Source organism: Carlito syrichta, unplaced genomic scaffold (assembly GCF_000164805.1).
Source record: "Carlito syrichta isolate Samal-C Ts95f unplaced genomic scaffold, Tarsius_syrichta-2.0.1 Scaffold137642, whole genome shotgun sequence".
Classification (NCBI taxonomy): Eukaryota; Metazoa; Chordata; class Mammalia; order Primates; family Tarsiidae; genus Carlito; species Carlito syrichta.
The window spans coordinates 126579-152943 of NW_007081738.1; the positions used below are offsets into that span (position 1 = coordinate 126579).

The following is a 26365-nucleotide window of genomic DNA, read 5'->3' on the forward strand; positions in this document are numbered from 1 at the left end:
GAGTCTTAGATGGCTTTCTAAAACAAAAAAAAAGAAAAAGAAGAAAAATAAAATACATTATACTGCCCAGTTCCTATAATAGAAGCCGAGCCTATCACTGTGGCCTTAAGGTTCAGGTAGTTCCAGATAACTCATTTAAATATCACTGCTGTATTCTCAGGATCAGAGAGGCTTCTGACATGGAGGTTGCGAGAACTCATCCTAAAGGGTATCTCAGATGTTAAAAATCCGAAGGAAAATTGCAGGGATCATTATATATGAAACACGCTTCCTTCAATTATAGTGTAAGCTCCAGAAAAAGAAGAATTTGATGGCAGGCATAGAAAGTACCAGAAAGCTCTGGAAAAAATTAGTACAGAATGGCCTCTGTCATAAAGTAGTTTCTCAATAACATTTTAGAAAGTCTTAAATGTGTAATTCATTACAGACAATTGAACTTAAAGGTGTATTACCTCTTAAGAGGTCAGAACATTTTAATGAAAAAATTAAAATGGTACTAACATTATATATTTTAAAATTATATAATTCTAAATCTCATAATTAGAAGTTTCTATTCTTGAACCACTAATCTATCATATTTTTAAAATCATGTATCAATATATTTTCAAATACTTTTGTAGAAAATATTTTTAAATAAATAAGTATTCATTACCAAACAATATGTAAAAAGATCTGCATATGTCCACATGAAAAAAATTGCAGACCCTACCTTTAGAATACTCAAATATTATAGGTATATTGGTTTTAAAAAACCCTAAAATAAATAACGAAAGAGCCCACAGATTTAGCTTTATTACTTGTGAGTGTGATACGTCACAATGCAGTTAAACAGCATTCCAGACAAACTGTTTCTCCTTTCTAGTTTTCCAATGGCAGAACAGCAATGGCAGGTCACTGGGCACCTACTTTGCAACATTATCAATACTAATATTACCATGCTGTGGAAACACAGTTTATTAGCACAATCAATATGTGGCCAAGTACATGTGATATCATTACAATCACTTGTTTTTAAGAGGGTTACTCATAAAAACTAAATAGAAAACCTCTATATATGAACTTAAATAATTTGAACAGTTCAATACTTTCTGTATTTTATGAAATAAGGAAGTTAAATAAATACATTGATTCTAAAAGCTTTGTTTTTAAATCACATTAGGTGTAATATAAACACACACATTAAGGTAGGTCAAAATGATTTCCATAAATGTATGTGTGCACATGTATGGTTTACAGGAAAAATCCCATCACGTTTTTTAAGAATTAAACTATGCCTGCAGAAAATGATTATGCAATGAAGATAATATTTTACCTCCCCCCACCTCCCCACCCCCCAGTCTTGAAGAAGGCCTCAACGCTGCTGTTTAGGAGTTTAATCCCTTGTATAGTCTCACTATAAGTATGCAGGCTCTTTGAGGGAAAGAGAACAAGAAGGTTCTAGAGGCCTGGTTGAATTCAAATTGAGTGGGATCACAGGGGGTTGTTTCTAATGTCAGGAAGCTTTTCAGAATTACTTCCAACACTTTTTAACATGGTTTTTCACAGTGGCTTAAGGTTGAGACTTTGACTTAAAGCAGAAACTTGAGAATACTTGTATTAGAAGCAACCCCTTGTCAGAATTTGGTATTTGGTATGCCACTGAGGAAAGTGGGGTAAAGAAAAGCATGTTCTGAAGTGAAGGTAACAAGAGTATGCCCTGACAGAGACAATGTGGTTTCAGGCAGACTTACAATACAAATTCTGACACCTGGGAATTGGGTTCTCTAATTGATACCACAATTTCTGTACAGTTTTCCCCACTGCAACCTACACTTATATTTGTTTCTATTTAATCATTTAGCTAACTAAATGACTGAAGAAGAAACTCACAAAACATAAAGAACTTTGTGTTTGCTAAGTATAAATTTTTACTACCTTTGGAAAGAATTAGTCTGTCCTTCATAAAATTCTTTAATACTTATTACTAGCCTACAAGTCAAGTTTCTGATTCTTTCCCATATATAGAAAGTTTACTTAATCTGCAAATAAATGAATTTTTTTCTAATCTTGAAACCTATATTTCAAGTAGTCTTACCAGCAGTAGTCAAGCAGATGTGGAGGAAGCACTGGGATGTATATGTGTTGCCAGTACATTGGGTACAGTAGAGCAGCTGATCCATGGAGACAGGCAGTTAACTGAAATGTGTAAAAAGATAACAAAAATAAGTAGCTGCTGACCCTCCAAACAAGAATTCATGTTCAAGGTATCAGAGATGAATGATAATATCAAACAATTTACATAATGACATAAATCACATTGCCTTTACCAATCCTACATGTAAAAAAGTCTTTTGTCTCAGAAGTCCCTCTGAAAAACACATTAACAGCAAAATTAACTTCTTGGAAATCATATGTAGATAGTTATAATCATCTGAAAATACAACGTTTGGGGTAGAAACTTAGAATATAAATAAAAGTAAAACTGAAAAATTAGGTGAGCATCTTTTAAAAATTGTGAGAAATTATAATTTTTGTGATGCAGAGTTTGTGCATCACTCAGATTAATATAACACGATTAAATATGGAAAGGAAGAGAGGCTGAAAGCTCCTGAGGGATATCATTAGGGCAAATTGCCAAAGAATGAAACATGAGCCAGTCAGGAGAGTCTGGAAGCTGCAATAATACCAGGGGACTTGAATGTTCGACAGTTGGAGCTTCAGTAATGTGTGAACTGCGGGTTATGGTATCAAGAGACTCTGCTCACTGACACATAGAATGTCACTATTGACCAGCGAACTGCCCAAGCTTGACAGCTGTACTACAGGAAGCCAAGTATATCATAATTTCATATTAAAACTGTTCATTCCAGATTAACATTTTGTTTCCTAGCTTTCTATCACAACGGCTGCAATTACATTGTTGCTATTTTAAAGGTAACTGCCATTTTAATTGTTTTGTTTTGGCAAGCAGTTAATTAAACTTTTTTAAAGCTTAACAAAAGAAAATCACTTTTTTCCTTCATCCTACTGACCCTCATATCAGAATTCTACCCTTGTGACTTCCTTTCCATTTTAAGATATATCTCTGTAAGTGTAAAGTCATTTTTTAGTATATAAAGCAATAATTAAATCAGCAGTCTTCATCATTTTAAAGTTTCACTATAGTGTGTATTTCAAGGTTACCAATTAAATCATTTTATTCAACTTGAAAATCACAATTTTAAAAAACCATCTGGAAATGAACCACAGACTTTCCATAAACCATTATCTCTATTATTATACAAAGAAATTAAAGCAAACACATGATAATCACAATTAATTTAAAAGAATACATGTACACAAAGCAATCCAAATATTACTAATGGCAACATTTATCTATATTTAAGTGCAAAATAGTTCCATTAAGTAAAAAAAAATCAATTGCAATAATCTGAACCAAAAACATAAAAATATTTATTGAAAGTATATTCATCTTTGTTATATGTATTACATATCTTTCCAGTCATAGTTTTAATCAATTTTATGTGGTAAAACAATATATTTTGATTTAACTTAGGATGCTATCATTAAGAGGTTCTAGCACCTTGTATTTACAAGCTTTAAGTTTATTACAGCAAATATTAAAATAATTGCTGTTTTAAATTCCTTAATTGGAGCAAACAATATGCCACTAGGAGGCATTCAAATACTTCTATGTAACAATTACAGAACATGAATTTATTTATGTTACAAATCTGAACTAGAGGAAAATGAAAATGGGGTTGTTCTAACTCATTGTGTCAAATTCAGGTACTCCCTGGTTGTAAATTATCCCTCTTTAAAGCTATATTAACTCTTTCCATTCTTTCAGTGGATCTGATGGGCTAAAAAAGCTTATGTAGCTTTAAAAGACAGATAATTACTCAATTTCTTCATCTGCCCACAGATGACTTTTTAAAAAGCTCATTTAAAACCCTAAAAACAACAACAAAAAAAGAGTTTCCTTTTTATTACTGAGAAAACAATAACCTTGTAGCAAAAGGAAAAGTACAGTCTCAAAAAGAGGAACTATAAAGAGGCGGACATTTCACTGGGCATCCCCAGAGTGGAGAACACTAAGTGCCACGTAAATATTTCCCTATCCCCTCAATATTCATTCTTAAATGAAGTCATTAATTATTTGGTAAGAAGATATAACATTATCTTTGAAGAATTTGATTGGTTTCTTAGAGAATCGTTTCTGTGATCATAAACAGATTCATAAAATTTCTGCAGTGGTCAGCATCTGGCAGAGGGTTATCGTTGCTAATCACGATCCACCAAGAGAAAAGGAAATTCTACAGGACTTGGCAAATTTTGGGATACACGGGATAGGTGACATGGAGATGCAAAAATATATGACATATCACCAAGTCAAGTTTTTGGAACTAGCACCCACAATAAATTATTAAAAATAATACGGCAAAACCATCAGGTTTACATCAAACTATAAGTAATTTGCTTTGGAAAACATTGATTCTCTTAACTGTCAGACATCCAAGTGGATATTTCCAAAAAAGTCTGAGGTGTACCAAAATAGATAGATCTCTCATATTCACCACACTACCACATAAGAACTGTGTAACTTAAAAAAATTGAGAAAATATTATAGCATATTCTTTGTAGAGAAGACAGCAAAGTTGCAAGTAAAGAAAGTTCAATTAAGAAAACATATTTACAGAAAATTAAACACTTTTATATATAAATTATATACAATTATAACAAGTATATTATAGACACAAAATTAGTACTCCACTACCCAAAAGCTGTGTACCTCTGGCACATCTGCTAATATAACCAGTTCTTAGTTTTCTAGTCTTTAAAATAAGAACTCTATGCTAGATAATACGTAAGCATTGTCTCTCATAGATCAAACAGGCTTTATCCTTAGATCAGGTCAATTCTAACTTTTTATATTCTTTATATAGATTTTTTTCCTATCCTGGCAATTAACAGAGTATTTTTAACGGACTATAATTCAGATCTACCTTCAAAATATATCTAAAGATCATCTCGAAGTGCCTAAAAGTTTATCAGGTAACTGCACAACTGAAAACATTACATAGTAATTTATCTAGTCCTGCAAAAACTTTGAATGCCTGCTATCAGCTGTCATAAGTCTCTATCAGGAAACAGGAACAAGGCACTGAACAGAACAAGGCCCTGTTTACATTAAGTTAACATGTTAGTGTAGGGGGCAAACAATAAACCAAAAAAATGCATATATTATGTCAGTTAGAGATGAGTTCTACAAGGAAACCTAAAGCAGGTAAGGTGACAGAGAGTGATAGGGTTTATATTTTAGAAATGGAGGTTACAGAAGAAGTCTAAGGTGGAGTCATCTGAACTGAGACCCAACTGAAGTGAGATTTGGGGAGAAGAACATTCCAGGAAAATGAAGCATAGATTCAAAAAGGTGGAACTAACCATGTAGTAGTGGGGAGTGGTGGGGAGACCGGTGAGATTAGATTGGAGGAAGTGGGAGAATGGCAGGAGATGAGGTCAGCCAGGGAAACAGGATCAACATTGGAGAACCTTCAAAGACATGGCAAAGACTCTAAATTTTATTCTAGATGAGATTTTCCCATACCTCTAAAGAGACTTCTGTCATAACAAATTATTTATTTAGAACATTTGGAGAATATGCAAATTATGGGAAAATGAGCTACATATTTTAGAAATTTGTTTTGCAGTACAAAGCACCACAAAGAAATGAGATCAATTTAATAATCTAAGTAAGAAGAATCTTATTATTTTCAAGTTATTCATGATATATTGAATCTGTAAGCTTAAAGAATAATGAGATATCATGTAGTCTTTCCCTGGGCTAGAAATTACTCAAAATTTTATGTCTGGTTAATGTCAGGGTTATAGTCAGATGTTTCTTTAATGCCACAGTTGTTCTTCATGAGAAAAGAGTGAGGGAAAGAATTTCCATGCTTCAGTTAAAACATAGCTCTGGCATTATACTTTGAAGCTGAAGGAACGATGCATTGGTAACATTTTCAAAGAAAAATAATATACCAAATAAAGGTTTAAGAAAAATGTCTTATATTTAAGGGGTAAACAAATGTTTAAAATGCACATATATTTTCATAAAGCATACTCAACATACTGAACTGATAAAGTTCCAAAGGGTTTACCAATGCAAAATAAAAACATTGGGAATATTTATTTCCTACAGACTCCAACTAAAACATAAGTATATGTGGGACCATGTGAAGACAACAACTGGGATCTGTGGAATCAGAGAAATCTGATAATTAAGACGGCAGCAATGAACTTAGCCATAGAATACAGGCACTTGAAACTTCCAGTCCCAGGCCACTAGGTCTAATATAGGTATTGCCACTGGTAATAACTGATAAAATAATAATAATAAGCAACATTTTTATAATTCTTACCATGTGCCAGGCACTGAGTACTTGAAGTACTCAGATCTAATCCTCACAACAACCTTATAAAGTAGGTACTATTATTATTATTCCCACTGAACAGATAAGGACACTGAGGCAAAAGTAAATCAATTGCCCGTGATTACACAGCTTGTAAGCAGCAAAGCCAGGATACGAAGCAGGCTAGAGCCAGAATTCATTAACCGCTACTTTAAACTACCTTCTATATACAAAGATTTTAAATTCTCATCAATGAGACTTTGAATAACACCTACAGACTGAAAATACTGTATTTTATACTAATTCTGTAACAGAGAATGTATCTTTGAACAGAACAATCAAATAAATAAGAATGATTGATCTTTGCATGAAAAATGTAGGAATCTATAATAGAGATCTAATTTACAAAACTTTCCTCAGGCATCACAGTGTGCAACTGAAGCAGGAAGCTAATAGAACAGATAGTCTTAGAAAGTGTTATAAGGATAAGATCACTGATAAAAATTCTACAAGTCATTATCTCAACCTGCATCTACAAATACACTTAAGTTTACACAAATCAAAGTTGTTCTGCTTTATAATATAAAATCTGATTTGTTACTTGTTCTTAAAGCTCAACTATGTTTATTAGAGGAAATCAGTCTATTAATAAAACTAAGCAGTGTTTTAAGCAATTAAATAGGTGTGCATTGTGAGGGGGGGAAATCACATTCATCAGAATTCCATGGAAACAGCACAAAAACGATCTCTCTAGTATAATCACCACAATGAAAAACAGCGCAATTCTAACTATCACACTTTGCGGGTAAAGACCTCCTATTGACACACTGCTACTTCCATTATTGTGGTCTCTATATTGCCCAGCTAGATTGTGCATCATTCTTATATAAAAATCCTACTCATTTTCACCAGGGTTTTATATGAGTTGCTGAGGGGCTGATTTATATCCCCCAAGAAAGTATTTATTGATAAAATCCAAGAAATATATATTAGAGACCTCATCTGATTTTTAACTAAATTAATATTTGATTCAGAAATGTAAGCACTATAAATAACTACAAGTATACAGAGTAAACTGCTGCAGATGAGAATGTAATAAATTCCACATGAAATTAAAAAACTGAGTAAAAACCATAAAGAAAACATCTGCTTAAACACATTTAACTTGCATTCACATTTAAAAGCTTAGGCCAAAAAAGGTAACAGTAGGAAATTTGAAAACTACAAAATTATCTCAACTACAAAACAGTTTCAATTGATCAAATGCTAACTTTCTAATTAAGTGATAGTTATAAGGAAATACTGGAGAAATAGCAATTTTACATAATGAAAAAAGACAGTATTTAGTTGTAAATGTTATTTTTTATATAGAATTTATTTTTTAGAGCAGTTTTAGGTTCATAGCAAAACTGAGCAGAAAGTACAGAAATTTTCATATCTGCCCTCTCCTCACATATGCACAGCCTCCCTGTCTACATCCCTCCCCAGGGTAGTACATTGTCACAACTGATAAACCTACATTATTATCGCCCAAGTTGATAGTTTACATTAGGGTTCACTCTTGGTGCTGTACATTTTATGGGTATGGACAAATTTACAGTAACAAGTATCCATCATTATGTTATCATTAAAATTATTTGTTAAATCCTTAGGTATATATCTAATAAAATATGTACAAGAGTTATATGAGAAAAAAACAATAGGCAATTAAAAATAAAATAACGAAACAAATAAAGAGACATTCAATGTTCATGGACAGGAAGATTCAATATCGTCAGGATCCTAATTCTTCTCAACTAGATCTATAGAGTCAACATAATTCCAATCAAAATCCCAGCAAGTTACTTTGTGAATAACAACAAGGTGATTCTTAAGTTTATGTGGAAAGGCAAAAGACACAGAATAGACAACACAATTTTGAAAAAGAAAAACAAAAGTGAAGGACTGACACTACCTGATTCCAAAACTTACTACAAGGCTACAGGAATCAAGAGTGTTTGTATTTTAAAATAACGGATAAATAGATCAATGGAACAGAACAGAGAGTCCAAAAATAGACCCTCATATATATAGTCAATTGATATTCAACAAAGAAGCAAAGGCAATACAATGGAGATAAAATAGGTCTTTTCAGTAAGTGGTGCTGAGACAACTGGACATCCACATGCAAAAAAAAAAAAAAAAAAAAAGAATCTAAATATAGACTTACTTTGCACACCTAAATGTAAAATGTAAAACTATAAAACTCAGACAGATAACACAAAAGAAGATCTACATGACCTGGGTTTTGGCAGTGACCTTTTAAATTCAATACCAAAGGCATGATCCATGAAAGAAATAATTGATAAGTTGGACTTCATTAAAACTTAAAACTTCTGTTCTGTAAAAAATACTGTCAAGAAAAAGAGAAGCCACATACTAAAAGAAAATATTTGTAAAGACATACCTGATAAAATAATGCTATCCAAAACATACCAAAAAAATAACTCTCTAAATTCAGCAAAAAGAAAACAAACAACAAAATTTAGAAATGGGTCAGAAATCTTAACAGACAACTCATCAACCTCACCAAAAAAGATACCCAAATGACATACGAAAAGATGCTCCACATCGTATGTCATCAGGAAAATGCAAATTAATACAAGATACCACTACACACCTGTTAGAATGCCCAAAATCCAGAACCCTGGCAACAAAAAATTCTGGTGAAGATGTGAAGCAACAGTAACTCTCATTCTTTTCTGCTAGGAATGCAAAAACGATACAGCCTCTTCAGAAAAATTTTGGTGGTTTCAAATAAAACTAATCTTTTCCATCTAAAATATCTTTTTATGCTAAAATATCATTTGATATTGTATTTTCTTCCATTATTCTATTAGGATAGTATCTCAGAATAGTATCTTAGTCTGTTTGAGCAGCTATAACAAAATACCTTAGACTGGGTAACGTATAAATAATAGAAATTTACTTCTCACAGTCCTGGGTGTTGGGAAATCCAAGATCAGGGTACCAGTAGATTCAGTGTCTAGTAAAGGCATGTTCTCTCATTCATCCATAGATGGCATCTCGTTACTGCATCCTCACAGGGCAGAAGGAGCTCAACAGCTCTCTTGCACTTCTTTTATAAAGTCACTAATCCTATTCATGAAGGCACTGCCCTCATGATTTAATTACCTCCTAAAGGTCCCACTTCTTAATGCAGTTATACTAGGGTTGAAGTTCCAAAATACGAATTTTGGGGGATACACATTCAGACCATGGTAAGTGGTAAATTCTGATACTTCATTGCTTAAAAAAAAAAACAAACAAACAACTACCCTTACCTCTTTCCATCATGCCCAAGTCCTTTGGAAAGTTCTAATCATCTCTCATTTAATAATTATCTTTTCCTAGCCAAATAATTATACATTTTTCTTGTTTGCTTGCTCCCTTCAACTATTCATTCTTTCATTTTTACAAATAGAGGAACTGAATCAAATGTAAACCAATTTGTGGCACCAAACGTGTTCTAAGCATTATTATTGGTCCTGGGGATATAGTAATAAACAAAACAGAAAAAAATCTCTGCACTCAAGGAGCTTACATTCTAGTTTCCTCCAAATACAACACTTACTACTGTAGTACTAACCTCTTTTCAACTCTTTGGGTTTCTGTAGCTGTCACGCTACACATAAATGTCAATGCCCTCAAATACGTTCCCTTCCCTACATATCAATACAATAGCAGTTTTGCTTTTCCTGGAAAAGATCCTTCTACTTTTCCACCAAAAGTAAGTAGTCTAACACTACAGCATTCGTCAAATTAATCTTTCTTCTCTATTCACAAACATCTAAACTCTATATTTTAGAGGACTGTGTGTGAGAATATTCATAAGGGTTCTAAAAAGACATTATCTGGCGATTATTTTTAAAATAAGCTGTACAATCAAAGAATCATTGCATGTAACAACTAGCAATGATATCAGAGATCACTCTTGCTCAATTTCTTTAGTCATTAGACAAGAAACTTCAGAATAAAAGAAATTAAATGATCTGCATGAAGGGACTTGATTTATTGGTCAAGCAGTCAGGAATAAAACACAAATCTCTAGTTTTGAAGATATTATTTATATAATCACACTACTACCATATTTGCAGTCAATATTTCAAATAAGTAATAAATAAAATACAATTGTCTGAAACTACTCCTCACCTATTAGTCATATCTGAAAGCCATGATTTAAAATATCTCTCACCAAAAACAAAACTGATTTCAAATTGCTAGCAACTGAAAAAAAGACAATCACAATGACAGAACAATCACAAAGTAAATTCTAAATCTTTATAGTTAATAAATCTCGTAATTTGCAAATCCCCCAAAATCAACTGAGAATAAATAATCATACATACACATATATTACACATTTAAATTATTATATATACACCCTTCCCTTATATATTTCACACATAAATGTATATGTAAATATGCTTACTTATATATGTTTAACATATTTCCATGTATACTGAGCAGGGACATCATACACATGCAAATGTGTGTGTGTGTGTATAAACATACACTAAAAAAGTGAAAATTCACTGGTAGTAAATGATATCATGAACAATTCTTATATAAAGCAAATACTAAATAAATACTTGGTGAAGATGTATCCTAAGTGTATCATTCTACACTTCTCCCTTTCTCAAGCAGATACCATATCCAGTAGACTTTTTCTTAGAAAACCACACCTCTCTCTTAAGGTCACTGTCCTAATTCAGGAGCTAATCATCTCTCGATTTTATTACTGCAATAGTCTTTTAACTTGTCTCCTGTCAGTTAGGCTTTTCCCTACTCTGTTACTTCTTTTATAATGCTATCAGTGTTATCTTTCCCCAAACAAAACTTATCGTATCATGTATCTTACTTGCCTTCCCACAATCTGTGGCATAAAAGCCAAACCCCTTAAATTACTAAACATGATTCTTCACTACCTGACCGCTGCTTATCTCCCTAAATAGATTTTATAATATGATTTCTCTTTCTCCCACTCTCTACACACACACACACACACACACACACACACACACACACACACACACAAAAACATACATACACAAACAGGGACAGACACCTCAAACATAAACATTTCCCGGACATGACAGAAACTCCTTTCAAGAATCAGGTGTCATATTGAAGTCAACTCTTTAATCTATCTACTACTCTCCCTCCTAATATTTCCCATATTAGGGTTCTTATCACATTGACTGTCTTTGATCCAGTGACACGTCTATAGAATCACCAATTGGTAACTTTGTAACTTTTATAATTCTTAGTACATAATACCTGGAAAATAATAATATGGATCAACGCACAAATGAATCATACATACTTATGTAGCCTATCTTGGAAAACTCCACCAGTACTAAATATTTTCTTTAAAACAAAAATCTCTCTTTCCCTTTCAGGTAGTTAACTATATTTAACTCCTTCTCATTTAAAAAGAGAATGCTTTCACTTGAATTGGAAGATGAAATTGTCACTTGGTTGTTTGGGGTGTCACATGCCACTGAAACAACAGGTTTAAAAAGGTGGGGGTTTGGCTGGCTGCAATGGCTCATTCCTGTAATCCCAGTACTTTAGGAGGTCAAGGTGGGAGGGTTGCTAAACCCAGTAGTTCAAGACCAACCTGGGAAACATAGTGAAACCTCATCTCTAGAAAAAGATCGATAAATTAGCTGGGCATGGCGGTATCTGCCTACAGTCCCAGCTACTTGGGAGGCTGAGGAGGAAGGATCACCTCAGCCCATGAGGTTGAGGCTGCAGTGAACCATGATAGTCCCACTGCATTCTGGGCTGGTTGACAGAGTGAGATGCTGACTCAAAAAAAAAAAGGCAGAGGTTTAATCTACTGGTTACTGGTTCGAGTGACTGGTCTCAATAACCAAAGGGAATCTGAATTCCCTCTAAACAACAGAGGCTAAGAGAAATATGTTTAGAACCAGGGGATTCTCTGTGGTGCCTCTTGGTACTCGCATACCTATAGTTAAAGTTAACAGAAAACTAAAACAGCCACAAACAGAAAAAGAAATCAGAATTCCTGAGGTTCTGGGGACAGACAGAGGGCTGAGAGGATCTAGGACTGAGACCCTTTGAAGATAAAAGTTTGCATAATTATACCACATAAAGATACCGACTAGGTGAGATTCTAGTTCAGTATGAAAGTAACATGGAATGGATAATAGAATGAAGCCGTAAGTATCAATTATGGCTTCATGATCAGTTCCAGAAACTAGGTTGTACCTCTCCTCATTTGAGGGAAAGGTTGAAAATACCTACATTTTTAAAAAGAACAGCAGTATCCTTTTTTTTTCTTCTTTTTTTTTGAGTTGGAATCTCACTCTGTCACCCAGGCTGGAGTGTAGAGGCATGCTCACAGTAACTCCAGTGTCGACCTGCTGGGCTCCGACAATCTTTCTGCCTCAGTCTTCCAAGTAGTTGGAACTATAGGCTCACACTACCACGACTGGCTAATTTCGTTGATTTATTATAGAGGCAACGTCTCACCAAGTTGCCCAGGCCGGTCTTGAACCTGTGGGCTCAGGCAATCCACTCACCTCAGTCTCCCAAAGTGCTGGGATTACAGGCTGAGCCACTGAGCCCAACCACACAGCAGTATCTTATAAGGTAGAAATATCGATTTGTTTTATTACATAAGAGTTCAAATATGTGGAGAAGGGCACAGACAGAAGCTGAGTATCCAAAGGGGTGAACTGTACATACCAGTTACCAATTTATTGCTTCTCAGCTCCAAATTTATCCTTCATTGCCTGATCTATGAAAATGGATCTGGACCCTTTAGATATTTTTCCCATTAGCATCGTGTCAAGCTTTGTCAGGGGAAGGCAGAGAAAAGATATTGTAGGAAAAGAGGAATTTGCTTCTGGTTTCCAGCGTGCTCACTCTGCAGGCTCCTGCCAAGCCTGTGGCTTGTCAAGGTTTCGCTCCTACTGCGCATACAGCTTCCTCAGGCCCCAGTTCCTGTGACACAGGTGGTCAACAGGCTCCTGGGGAGCAGTTTCTGCAGTACCTGGCTTATCTGCAAGTACTAGCAGCCAAAGATTTCTCCCAGCACTTTCCCCACCTTGGGCAGTTTTATAGCACAGTGCCTCTGGCTCGTGCAGTGCTTGCAGCCTGTCCAGAGCCTGGTTCCTGAAGCACAGGAGGTTTCTCCTGTGCCTGATTACTGCAGTATACAATTTGTAGCAACACCGAGTGGGCTGCAGCTTCCCTTGATTAATTTGTTGAGGGAATACCTCCAGTAAGACAATCCCAGAGAACATCTTCACCTTGGGTGGCTTTTACAGCAGTCAGCTGCCAGTAAGCCATTTCTCCATGGAAATCTTTCCCAGTACCTCTCATGTGGCTTTCTAAAAAGTTCCAAGGAATGGCATTTTTCTGTAGGTGGCTTTCTGCCATCCAGTGATCCAAAACTGCACTCTCTCCATCAAGGTCTAGATCTCAGGCCCAGGTGGAACTTCTTCCTCAGGGGCTCTATCTCAGCCCCAAGGGTAGTAGCTATATCATAGCTGCTATTCCTATATTCTTTAAAATTATCTTCACTTCTTATTAGCCTATCCTTTGTCATTCCAGTCCTATGTTGTAGTTTTAAAATTCTTTATATCAAACATTCCTGGTTCAAATTTATGTACACTCTCTTTCCTGGTTGACCAAGACTGACACAGAGGCTATGACTTTATAATCTTACCTGTAGAAAACTGTCTGGAATGAGTTAAGTATTCCATAAATGAGAAATGATTCAGTGAATGAACAAATGAACACTTTCATAGGGAGAAAGTGATAAATTTTATACTTAGGACTACATTGATATCAAATCAAGTTCCTACATAGACTGACCAAGAGTCATTATTGTAATACAAATTCATGGAGCTGAAAGAATTCAAAGTATATTAATAATTTTTCCCCACGGCATTATAATCTTGGCAAAGACTTCTTTAAAAATTAAAATTACCTGTAAAATGCAGCTAAACACAAATTTTTTAAAATTTGCTTTTGAAGACAAAATCTACATAGAAATTTGTCACCAATTTACAAACTTTAGAATTTACAAAGAAACCTTAATAATAATTATTATTAATGTATTAATATAAGTATTATATAATTCATATAATCATTATATATAATTCTACATTAGTATATAATTACATATTTAATATATTAATAATAATATTATTTAAAGAGATAAGTGTGAAAGACAAAAAAATAAATTTTTACTTGTCAAAGAGACAATTTCTTCTCTGATATTTTTAATATCAGAGGAATGCTTCATATTTTATACCATTATATAATTTATAAAAATATTTATTGTAAAAACTTTTGTCTCAGGCCAGGCACAGTGGCTCACACCTATAATCCCAGCACTTTGGGAGGCGAAAGTGAGAGGACTGCCTGAGCCCATGTGTTCCAGGTCAGTCTGGACAACTTAGCAAGACCTCACCCCTACAATAATTAAAAAAAAAAAATTAGCTGGGCATGGTAGCACGTGCCTGTAGTTCCAGTTACTTGGAAGGCTGAGGTGGAAGGATCACCTGAACCCAGCAGGTTGAGGCTGCGGTGGCCATAAGCATTCCCTGCCCTCTTGCCTGGGTGCAAGAGTGAGACTCCGATTCAAAAAAAACCACTTTTCTCTCTGATACAATTCAAATGGTTAAATTTATTATTAAATACAGTCACATAAATCACGGTTTTTAACTCTCAATGGGATAAATAATATGAGAGCTCAACAAATTCACTAATTATCATTTGAGAAAAGTATGTAGTAAGTAAGGGCTATGCTACTTCAGGAATGAAAGATGTTACAGGGCTACTCAGAAAAACTAAACTTCTGAAAAACAAACTAAATTTTGAAAAAACATTCAGAGGCATGGAGGTAAGAAATTGAAAACACAGTTGAAGGAGATCAAAAAAATGTAATTTCATGCATTCACTAATAAAATTATTGTTAAATGCCTACTATGTATATGTATCATCATTGTCCTAAGAGTTAGATATACTATAGCAACTGCCTGAGAATTTACTGTCTAGAGATCTGAGTGAACTATAACGGGAAAATTAAGGAGGAAACATTTGGGGTCATATAACAGATATTTTTACCAGATTTAGAAGTTTTAAAGGCAATGAGTAGCCAATAGATGTTTTTGATTCGAAGTACTGAGTAATTATATATAGAATGAATCTAAATAATGAGAAAATTAGAGGTCCAAACATTAGTGTTAGCCCTAAAAGTGGTATTAAAATGGGAGAAAGGCATCAACATGAGATGTTGAGGGATAATCAGCTAGACTTGCAAGACTAGGAAAAAACTCCCTTCACTATGGATGATCAGAATAATAAACTGAAGCTCCTTAGGGGTAGGAATACAATATTAGGGTAAAAGGAAAAGATGCATTGGTTTTATAAGATGGCTATTGTAAAAGGCAAAATTTCACAAAGGTTGAAAATATATACTCAAGTCAGAAGGGAGAACTGGTTAGGTCACTTACTAGTTCTATGGTCTTAAGCAACTTACCCCCTTCTAAGTTTCAAATCACATTTTCATCTGTCTACTGTGAATAACTGTGGAGACATACTTACCACATAGTAATTAAAATGTAAAGGGTAACTAGCTCAAATATGTCCTATAATGTATTGGCTACAATTATCATCATTTTATGTAAATAGAAATAATGCTAGCATTGAGAATATATAATCTGAAAATACTATCTGTGGGAAATGATAAGTACCTGAACTAAGACAGTGGACAGATGAAATAAGGGATAGGTATCAGAGAAAAAAGGATTGAGAAGTTTAACCCATAGGATTTGATGGGGAGACAGATGAAAAGGAGAGGTCATTCACCAAAGTAGCCCCATATAGTAGAAGATTATGGGGGAAAGATGGTGAGTTCCATTTCGGAATTACTGAAAGAGATATCAACAATGCACATGAACTGCAACATATAACCTAAGGAAGCTTATCAGAACAGAAAATCTTGCCTGACTGCAAAATGAAAAAAAAATGATAGTATGCAAAAAAAAAGAAGATACATTTAAAAATAAACACATTGCTCTCAACTGTAGTTTTACTAAAGAAATAAAACAATTTTTCTTATATTTAATGTTGATAATCACCACGAGCACAAAATTGTTATTGCGCTATATTTTTTAAAAAAAATACTATACTGCAGGTTAAATGAAAAAGAAAAAAGATAATATAGTAAATGGAAATCATCTACGGTCATTTTTGTGGATATCAGAGTTGCAAGAATAAAGCATACAGATCCTAGAAGAATGATAATTTAATATAACCCTTGGATAGTTCCATAATTGTTATATTAAATATTCTGTTCTGTTAATTTAAAGCCAATTGTTTACGTTTAGAAGACCAATGGACTAAACCATAGGGCAGAAACTGTGCTTATTTTCATGTAAAACAGAGCTACCAGTGTCACAAGATTTGGAAGATACTAACACCTCCAGTTTTCCTGTCATAGAAGTCTCCTCCAACTAATCTCCACACATCCCTTCCCACAAAGTGTTTCTTGATGACCTTAACAGTCCCATTTCCACACTCCAGTCACATTCGCTTAGTAATGAATAAAAATACAAGGTTCAGAATGGCAATATGTGTGTCAAACAATAAATCGGTAAGTAGAATTATCAGTTACAGTCTCAGTTGACATATTGGTTGCTATGGGTTTGGGGAAGAATTAAAATTCTAAAAATTGTTTGGAGAATCTCTCTCCCTAAGAGGTCCTGATAACCATTTTTTAACTAGGACACTCTGCTGCAGCTTCAAAACACAAGGAGCAAAAACACACTTCAAGGACCCTAACTGAAAGCAGATCTGGGTAATCTTTGTTCTCTCACCAACTGTTCAATTCTTAATCTCCAGAAAGAATCACTGTGTTTCAAGTTTTAGATTAAATGCTAATGCAGGTGGCCCCATTAAGAGATAAATCAAGAATATGTATAATCCAGATGAAGAGGTTAAAATCCTCTGGATTCCCTTTCAGTCTGACTACACCTATAAAAATCTATGTTTTAATAGCTGATTTTCCAGAGCTCACAAGATTTCTTTTTGCATATGCCCTTGATAGAATTAATGAGAGAAGGAGAGAAAAGCATATGCTTAAATGCCTGGGGGCAACTATAACAAAGGAAGAAATTAGTTTATTAACGTAATTCCAGCACTCATCCCACATTGCTTGATCTAAAAATTCCAAAAAGAACATGCACCAACCAAATCTCTGTAACTAATGTGCTTATAGACTTTTAAAAAGTGGTATTTACCAAGTAAATATTGGTCAAAATAATAGCTAACATCCAGACATCTGCTTTAAAGAGAAGTATCTCTTCCACCTGCTTCTACAGGCCACAAAAATACACTCTAGTTAACATATTACTGACAGGATGATGAGAAAGCTCCTGTCAGACGCTGGCCAGCCGGGTGTTTGAGACAAAATGCACAGCCCCAGCTGACTAGTTAGAGAAAGTCTGGTGAGGTACAATTATAGAGGCATATGACAAGGCTTCATGCCTGACTGATTTGAGAACCAATGACATGGCTTTAAACAGCAATCTTCCTTACCTATGGTCACAAAACAGCAATAAGTCAACTGATACATCCTTGTAATATCATGATTTATTCTTTTGCTTTGAATACATAAGACTCTGATCTTCTACTGTCTACCAAGGTTCACTTGGGTCTTTAATATCTAGGGCCTGCCTACAGCATGCATAAAATCTATTTTCTTGTCAGCCTACTAGAAACCTTTCTATGTGTACTTGATAATGTAAAAATCAGCAGAATAAAACAAAAACTGATTATGTCTCCATTCATTAAATGCAAGCATGTAAAATACAATAGGTCCTAACATAATATCACACTTTAAGATACAGGGAGAAAACACATTAAAAATGTTAAAATGTAACAATATTCTTAATATTTTTGCTTAAAATTATTTTTATTTTAAAGTTTACCTTTATTAAGTTCACAAATTATAATTTTTAATTACAAACAGCACCTAAAGAAAGAGACCCTCAAGTTAGTTGATTCCCTACCATAGTATAACCATTAAAGCACACAATAAGCTGCAAGGTTGACAAATATCATTCCATTATAATCATGAAAATTATGATTGTCAAAGAATAAATAACTGAGGTAAACAAAATTTCTGAAACCACAATAAAATTATATGTGTCCTTAACTTATATGTGTCCTTCCAATAATTAAAATTTTGGCAGTATACTTAAAAAATAAAAAACAGGTTACAAACAATTTCTTGCATTAATATTAAGTACATTTTCTATGGTATATAAAAATATAAGAAAAATGTGAAAAGCTTAAAAGCAAGTCTATTCATTTATAACTTTTCTTTTCTTGGATGTTCCAGAGACTTCCTTAAATTCCTTTGAAAATATCTTATTTCTAATTTATGTTAAGGAACTAGTCCTTGACCTTAAATGTTACTATGCATGGAATTTACAGATATATTTTTATATACTGTATATATAAAAGAATCATTCACGATAGATTCAAGTAAAGCAAATTCACCCACATCAGAAGGGTAAGAACATCATGAAACAAAACTTGAATTATGCTTCTTTTATCAGCTTAGCTGCCCCAGAGGGTGAACCAAAACAGAGCTGGTAACTTAGAGGTGACATCACCATCAAATTTTCATGAACTGTCATAAACAACTGATACTAAGTTGACCTCGAACATAGGAAACAACTCCCTGAATAACATAAAACCTTTACAATAACAATTCGTTTTTTAAGTCGCATATTAAGTCAAAGAATAGTCATTTTAATTTTACTCTAAACTGTAGACCCAGATTATTATAAAATTATAGCAAATAATTATTAAAAATTTATCCTATGCCGATACAATTCTAAGAACTTCAAGTGTGTCTGTGTGTATGTTTCCTTAACATTTATAGCAACCCTACAAGATTAAGACTAGCATTACTCCCACTTTACTAAAGAAACTAGTCAAAGAGAGGTTACTCGGTAATTAAGAGATGGATGTAAATTAAAACAAAGAAAAACACCCATATTTTTCAAAAGCAGTATTCAGATTTACTTCTAAGGCTTTCATAAATAGAGCAGCTTATACTTCATTCACATAGCTCATTCCCTCACTTTCTTCAGATCCCTGCTCAAATACCACCTCTATGAGCCAGGTGCCATAAACCATTCCTGCAGTCCCAGCTACTCCAAAGTCTAGCAGAAGTCCTCAAACTTTTAAAACAGGGGGCCAGTTCACTGTCCCTCAGACCGTTGGAGGGGCGGACTATAGTTTTAAAAAAAAAAAAACTATGAACAAATTCCTTTTCTTTTTTTTTTTAACTATAGTCCGCCCTTCCAACGGTCTGAGGGACAGTGAACTGGCCCCCTGTTTTAAAAGTTTGAGGACCCCTGGCAGGCAAGATGATTGCTAGAGCCCAGGAGTTTGAGACCTGCCTGGACAACATAGCAAGACTTCCATCTCAATATACTAACAAAAATACTCTCTCACTGAAGAGGCATTCCTTCCATGATCTTAGATAACATAGAAACCTGACCCTCACCTTCTACCCTATACACACATTAATGTTAACCATTGCCCCTTGGTATTCGCTGCCTTACAATACAATAGTTATTTATTTATTCATTTGTTTATAGTCTGTTTCATGTCAGTTGTATATAAGGACCAAGAGGGCTTGGACTTTGATCTGTTTACTGCTGAATTTTTACTACCTAGAAAGTTCCTCACATGTGGTATGTAGCATTTGTTACATGAATTAATCCAGATAAGAATTAGTTCCTAGGTTTATAAGACAGTTTGTATAATCTTTTTAATCTTGAAGACAATATTCACACAGAAGTATTCTTTATAATCTTTTTTTTTTTAAATCATGTTCAAAAATGAGGAAGAGGAGCAGGAAAGTGAAGAATGGTTTCATTTCAATGGTAAGTTAAAAATGGCAGAAAAGCAAATACATGAAAGTATCAAATGATTCAGACTGAATTTTTCAACATCTCTCTAACTTGTGTAAGAAAAACTTAATTACTTGTGCCGGGCTCGGTGGCTCAGCCTGTAATCCCGCACCTTTGGAAGGCTGAGGTGAGTGGATTGCCTGAGCCCACGGGTTCGAGACTGGCCTCGGCAGCGAGACCTCACCTCTACAATAAATCAAAAAATCAGCCAGGCGTGGTAGCTCATGCCTGTAATTCCGGCTACTTGGAAGGCTGAGGCGGAAGGATCACCGGAGCCCAGCAGGTTGAGGCTGCGGTGGCCGGGAGCGGCCACTGCACTCCAGTCTGGGCAACAGAGTGAGACTCCAACTCAAAAAAAAAAAAAAGAAAAACTTAATTACTTGTGTCACTGACAAATGCTTATTCTCTGATATCACAATGTCATTTCTACACATTCCTTTTAAATACATATATTTTTAATATGCAAACTTTATTTTCAAGTTTTGGAAAAAGTGTGCATACTAATATCACAATTCAAAATCTTAAAATTGTACTTTTTCAATTGTGGAGTAATGGAAAGAACCAAAAAATTAGAATCAGGAGACCCAGTTTCACATTACCTCTCTCCAACTAACTGTTTGACCTTGGGTGACCATTTAATCTCTCTGAAAATAACTTTCTCACTGTGAAATACTAAATAGACATCCTAGAGAAACCTTAAAACTTCTTCTACTCTAAAATGCTAAAATATTATAGAATGAGGTTTTTATTTCTATGATAGGAGAATAAAACATTAAAACTATGGTTTCATTTTTTATCAATTAAATTTGTGAACAAGCAAATTCATGCAATATTGAATAACCATTTTTAATAAATATCTCATAGATTACTCAAAACTGTATTTAAATTTGTAAAAAAAATTTGTATTAAAATTTTTAAGTTGAAAATATTAAATTTCTAATGCCTAAAGGAGAAAAAATTATGAAGTATATCAAAGTATTTTTGAATCTTTTTCTGTGACCCAAGAAAAATCCTATTCTCATTGCCTTTACCACAGTAATGAAGATCTTCCAAAAGAACATTTTAGTGACTATCATAAAACCTGTGATTTATAAAAAATGCTGCATTGACTTTTAAGTTATTATCAGTCTGAAGAGCTCCTCCAAATCAAACTATTATAAAATCTACTCCCAAACCACTACTTGGCAACAAAGATGAATCTACCTATTACCAGGTTAGGATAGCAGCTATTATCATGGCCCCTTGATTTCTTTCAAGTAGCTCCAATGGAAAAACCCACAAGTTAATAATAAAGATCTCATAATAGCTCTTAAGAATTCTTTATATGGTAGAAGGCACTAAAAATGAACTCTGGAGAGTTAAAAAGAAAAAAAAAACTCTCATCTCCTGATAAGAAAAAATAATTAACCTGACTTAATGCATCTGAGAAGGCTTCCTATAAATCAGACTTTTGTCCTTCAAGAGCCAGATTAAAACCATATATCAAAAAAAGTATGTAGATATTGTCTTATAAGTACACATAGCACATTTCTAAATCTGCAGAGGTTTTTAGGTCTTTTTGTGAAACACTCAATACATGCTACTTACAAGGAAAAGTGTGAAGTACTTACAGTGCTTAATTTGCTAGAGGTAATAACGATGCGCCTTTCATGTAGCATACTGGCATACAGTTGCAGCATATTGTTCACATCCACAGCAACAAAATATTCTGTAAGATTTCTCTGTACAAGTGAAAAATAACTGTGTAAGTTATAGCTCATGGTGAATATGAAGGAAAACGTTTTATGCATTGACAGAAATCCTTAAAGATCAAAGGGTATTATTATTAAAAATAGTATTCATTAAAATAATTAAATGTAATACTATTCTGCTGCCACATGAAGCATATAATATTCTATTATTATTTGAAACATATCCCTTCTCCAGGAAAGTATTTCTGAGAGGGTGGTCAAAAAACCACATATTTCCCACCCTCCCTACCTTCTAAGTATTTGAAAAGAAGCTAATTTCCTGGGTCCCAATCTAGACCTGCTGAATTGTAATCTTCAGAGTATGGACCCAAGAATTTGCTTTTTAAACAAATACTCCTAGTTATTCTTATACACACTGATGCTTGAGAAATCACTGCCCCAGCAAATCCATTTGAGTCTTTTCATAATTGCCAATCATAATGCAGGCATAATCATTATCTGATACTGCTTAGTATATACAAGGCACCCAAAGAATGAGGTGGATTTATAAAGCAGTTCTTTGGTTCCTTTATTAAGGAAAATCCCTTGTTTATACCCCGTTTCAGGCTTGCTTTATATTACTATAAACAAACATTAACTGGTGATCTAAATTGATTGCTCAATTTGGTATCTTAAATTATCTCCCTCACATAAGAACAAAACTGAGACAAGCTACATTTACTTTGACTTTTAGATCTTCTCTTACATATCATTTTTTATTACTATAATCCAATTTAAGCACATTAAAAAGCAACAAACTAATGAAGAAACTGAATAAGATAGGATAAACTGAAACTGTGGAATACCAGGTAGACTATGACCTAGATTCCTAAAACTTTGAGTTAAGTAAGAAAAAAAAGCAATTCAATTGTTTCTTCCATTTTCAAAAGATAAAAGCTTTACCATGATAAATTGGTAATCATGACAAAACATATCAATAGAACCTATAGCTATCACAGAGTGATGTTAAATTTGGTGGGAGAGATCATTTTCTGTTTTCTCTATTTGAAAGCTACCTCACCTTCCAATTCAACTCTTCATATACGAAATTAATAGCATTCAACATTAATATTTTTTCTGTAATCTCAAAGAAAGATACTTTTTAGATGAGGAATGACTTAGTACAGAACGCTGCTTTTACAGCATTCTGCTAATGTCCCTTCCTTTCTTTCCCTATACGGGGCTTTTTGTAAAATAAAATGTATTAATGGAAAAGTAAAAATGTATATTCTCGGTGGCGGGTTTTTCTTAGAATACTTGTTTCTTTAAAACTTTCAAAGCAACAGGATTTTTTAAGAATGTGACATTTGTTGGTTGTAGTGGCTCATGCCAGTAATCCCAGCACTTTGGGAGGCCAAGGTGGGAGGATCACTTGAGGTAGGAGTTCAAGACTAGCCTGGGCAACATAGCAAGAACCTGTCTCTACAAAAAATCAAATAAATTAGCTGGGTGTGGTGGTATACACTTGTAGACCCAGCTAACTCAGTAGGCTGAGGTGAGAGGACCGCCTGAACCCAGGAGATAGAGGCTGTAGAAAGCCATAATTTGGTGCCACTGCACTCCAGTCTGGATGACAGTGAGATTCTGACTCAAAAAAAAAATTTCTCTCAATAAAAAAATTAAAATGTGTCATTTGTTAAATCAAGATTAGCTGTTTGTTAGTAAATGTAAGAAAAAGGTAAATAGGAGAGAGAATAAAAGGGAGTAAGAGTTTGACTTTGTATTAGCGAGTGAAGTGAAGAGACTCAGGGTCATTTTAGTCAAGGCATGGTCACTCAGCCTTAATGGAAATATAACAGAGAGCAGTACCTGACCTACCTGGACAGTCAACACTTCAGGATCTATCATGTAATCTGAGAGCTTTGATGATCTATCTCAGACCCATGTTAAGAACAACTTGATGCAAAGTCTTTTCATAAGGGTTATCTGGATTCATCTGTACTAAAAGCACCATCGATAGTCTTGATTTGATATTTGAAAATTTATAATCATCTTCTTGGACTTCTTTCACTACTTATGTGGTTTTCGAAACCAAACAGTAGGTTTGAAAACATATTTGGAAAAACAGTAAAATTCTGAAGTACATAATATCTTGAATTAATTTTTCATATTGATTTTTCCTTCTTCTTCTTCTTTTTTTTTTTTTTAGTTGGAGTCTCACTTCGTCACCCAGACTGGAGTGCAGTGGAACATTCACGGCCACCCCAGTGACGACCAGCTGGGCTCAAGCAAATCTTCCACCTCAGCCTTCCAAGTAGCCAGAACTACAGGTGCATGCTACCACACCTGGCTAATTTTTTGATTTATTGTAAAAACGAGGTCTCACCAAGTTGCCCAGGCTGATCTCCAACCCCTGGACTTAGGCAATCCTCTCACCTCGGCCCCCCAAAGTGCTGGGATTACAGGCTTGAGCCACTGTGTCTGGCCCTTCCTTCATTTTTAATTGAATTATAGCTACTGATTCATTTTTACTTTGCAAGGGAAGCTGAAGAAAAACTATGAAAGGCAATACTTCCTTTTCACACAGCTATTCAAAATCATAAAATCATATTTGCTACTTCCACTTATCCATGTAAATTTTTCTACATGTTAGTAATAACTATTAAAACACAAAATATTTCTAGTATGGCCACAATTAAAACTCTAAATAAAATGCAAAATTAGGCAAATTTTATAATTTATTATAATGTTGCTCAAGCCTTGCAAAGCATGAATTACTTTAAATTAAAATCAGGAAATTAAGTACAGAATGTCTAAGATTTAGACAGTGTTAAAGACAAGGAATTTAAAATATTATGGTCGTTTCACTAAAGTAACTACTTTTGTGAAGACATATTCCATCGCTAGTATTCTTCCCCTTCATAGGAGCCATCTCTTGAGACATCTCCTCTACTTGATATATATATATATATAAAATTAAGTATATATATAATATATATATCAAGTATATGATAGCATACACACACACACACCACACACACACACACACACACACACACACACACATATTCCTACCTAACTATTCCAAATGCCAGAAATAGTTTTTCTCATATTGTCCTTAATTTCCTTACGTACAACCAGAAATTAAGAATGGGTTAAAGGAGCAGATATACAAAGAGGAAAAGAAGATAACACAATTATTCTTTATTTCTTCATTATTTCTTACAAACACAGAAATTGCAAAGTACCCTATTCTCTATAAAGAATCCATAAACAGTGAAACCAAAGTAAATGAAACTCATAAGTACAATAATTAAAGTAGAAACAAAAAACTTACACTCTCGGGTATTGTTGGGAGGCCAGTTACATCAGGGGCAACAAAGCAGGAATGCTAATCAATACAAATAAATCACAGAAGAAAAGCAGAATTAAAATTTAATATAATTTAAATGAAATATTTAAATATAAAATCTTTATATACAAAATATTTTAAATTTACATATAATTTGGGATAAAAGTATGTATTGACTAAATAAGTGTCATAGACTGACATTCAGGATCTGTTAAATTTGAGAGATCCTTAAGTGGGTTAGTAGATTTATGTAAGATTGAACAATAACTTCCTCATATAAAAAACTAAGTGTTGGTCAGGCTTGGTGGCTCAGCCTGTAATCCCAGCACTTTGAGAGGCCAAGGCGAGTGGATTGCCTGAGCCCATGGGTTCTAGATCAGCCCAGGTAACTTGGCGAGACCTCATCTCTACAATAAATCAAAACGCTAGATGGGAGTGATAGCATGCACCTGTAGTTCTGGCTACTTGGAAGGCTGAGAGGCAAAAGGATGGCTGGAATCCAGCAGGTCGATGCTGGGGTGGCTGTGAGAGTGCCACCGCACTCCAGCCAGGGCAACAGAGCGAAACCCCAACTCAAAAAAAAAAAAAAAAAAATGCTAAGTGTTGGTTAAAAATATTTCACCTTAAAATTTTACAATTGAAATAAAAATCCTGGGGATAATTTTAGGGCAAAAAAGAGTATATGACTAAAAGGCGTGTGTGTGTGTGTGTGTGTGTGTGTGTGTGTGTGTGTGTGTGTGTGTGTGCGCGCGTGTGCGTGTGTGTGTCTGTGTGTGTGATTGTGTGTAGTGTTTATTTATATAAAACCATAAATAAATTCTTAAAACTCATTTAGTTTAGGTATACTGGAAAAAAGTATACTATTGAAGCTTTTCATACATCTATTTTATATATACAAATAAATATTCTTAAAACACAATTAGTTTAGTTAGAATG

At 34.2% G+C, this 26365-nt stretch overlaps 1 protein-coding gene across 1 annotated transcript in view; it reads right to left on the minus strand.

Moving 5' to 3' along the window:
* The window catches only part of DENND1B (DENN domain containing 1B), a 129955-nt gene extending 104492 nt beyond the window's left edge, over positions 1-25463 (minus strand). Inside the window, exons 1-3 of the mRNA XM_008049823.2 lie at positions 25415-25463; positions 22018-22128; positions 2075-2175 (exon numbers count right to left, since the gene is read on the minus strand). Of these exons, the coding sequence (XP_008048014.2) occupies positions 2075-2175; positions 22018-22086 (170 nt within the window). The 5' untranslated portion in view covers positions 22087-22128; positions 25415-25463. The remainder of the gene's footprint in view (positions 1-2074; positions 2176-22017; positions 22129-25414) is intronic.
* Positions 25464-26365: the final 902 nt, after the last annotated feature.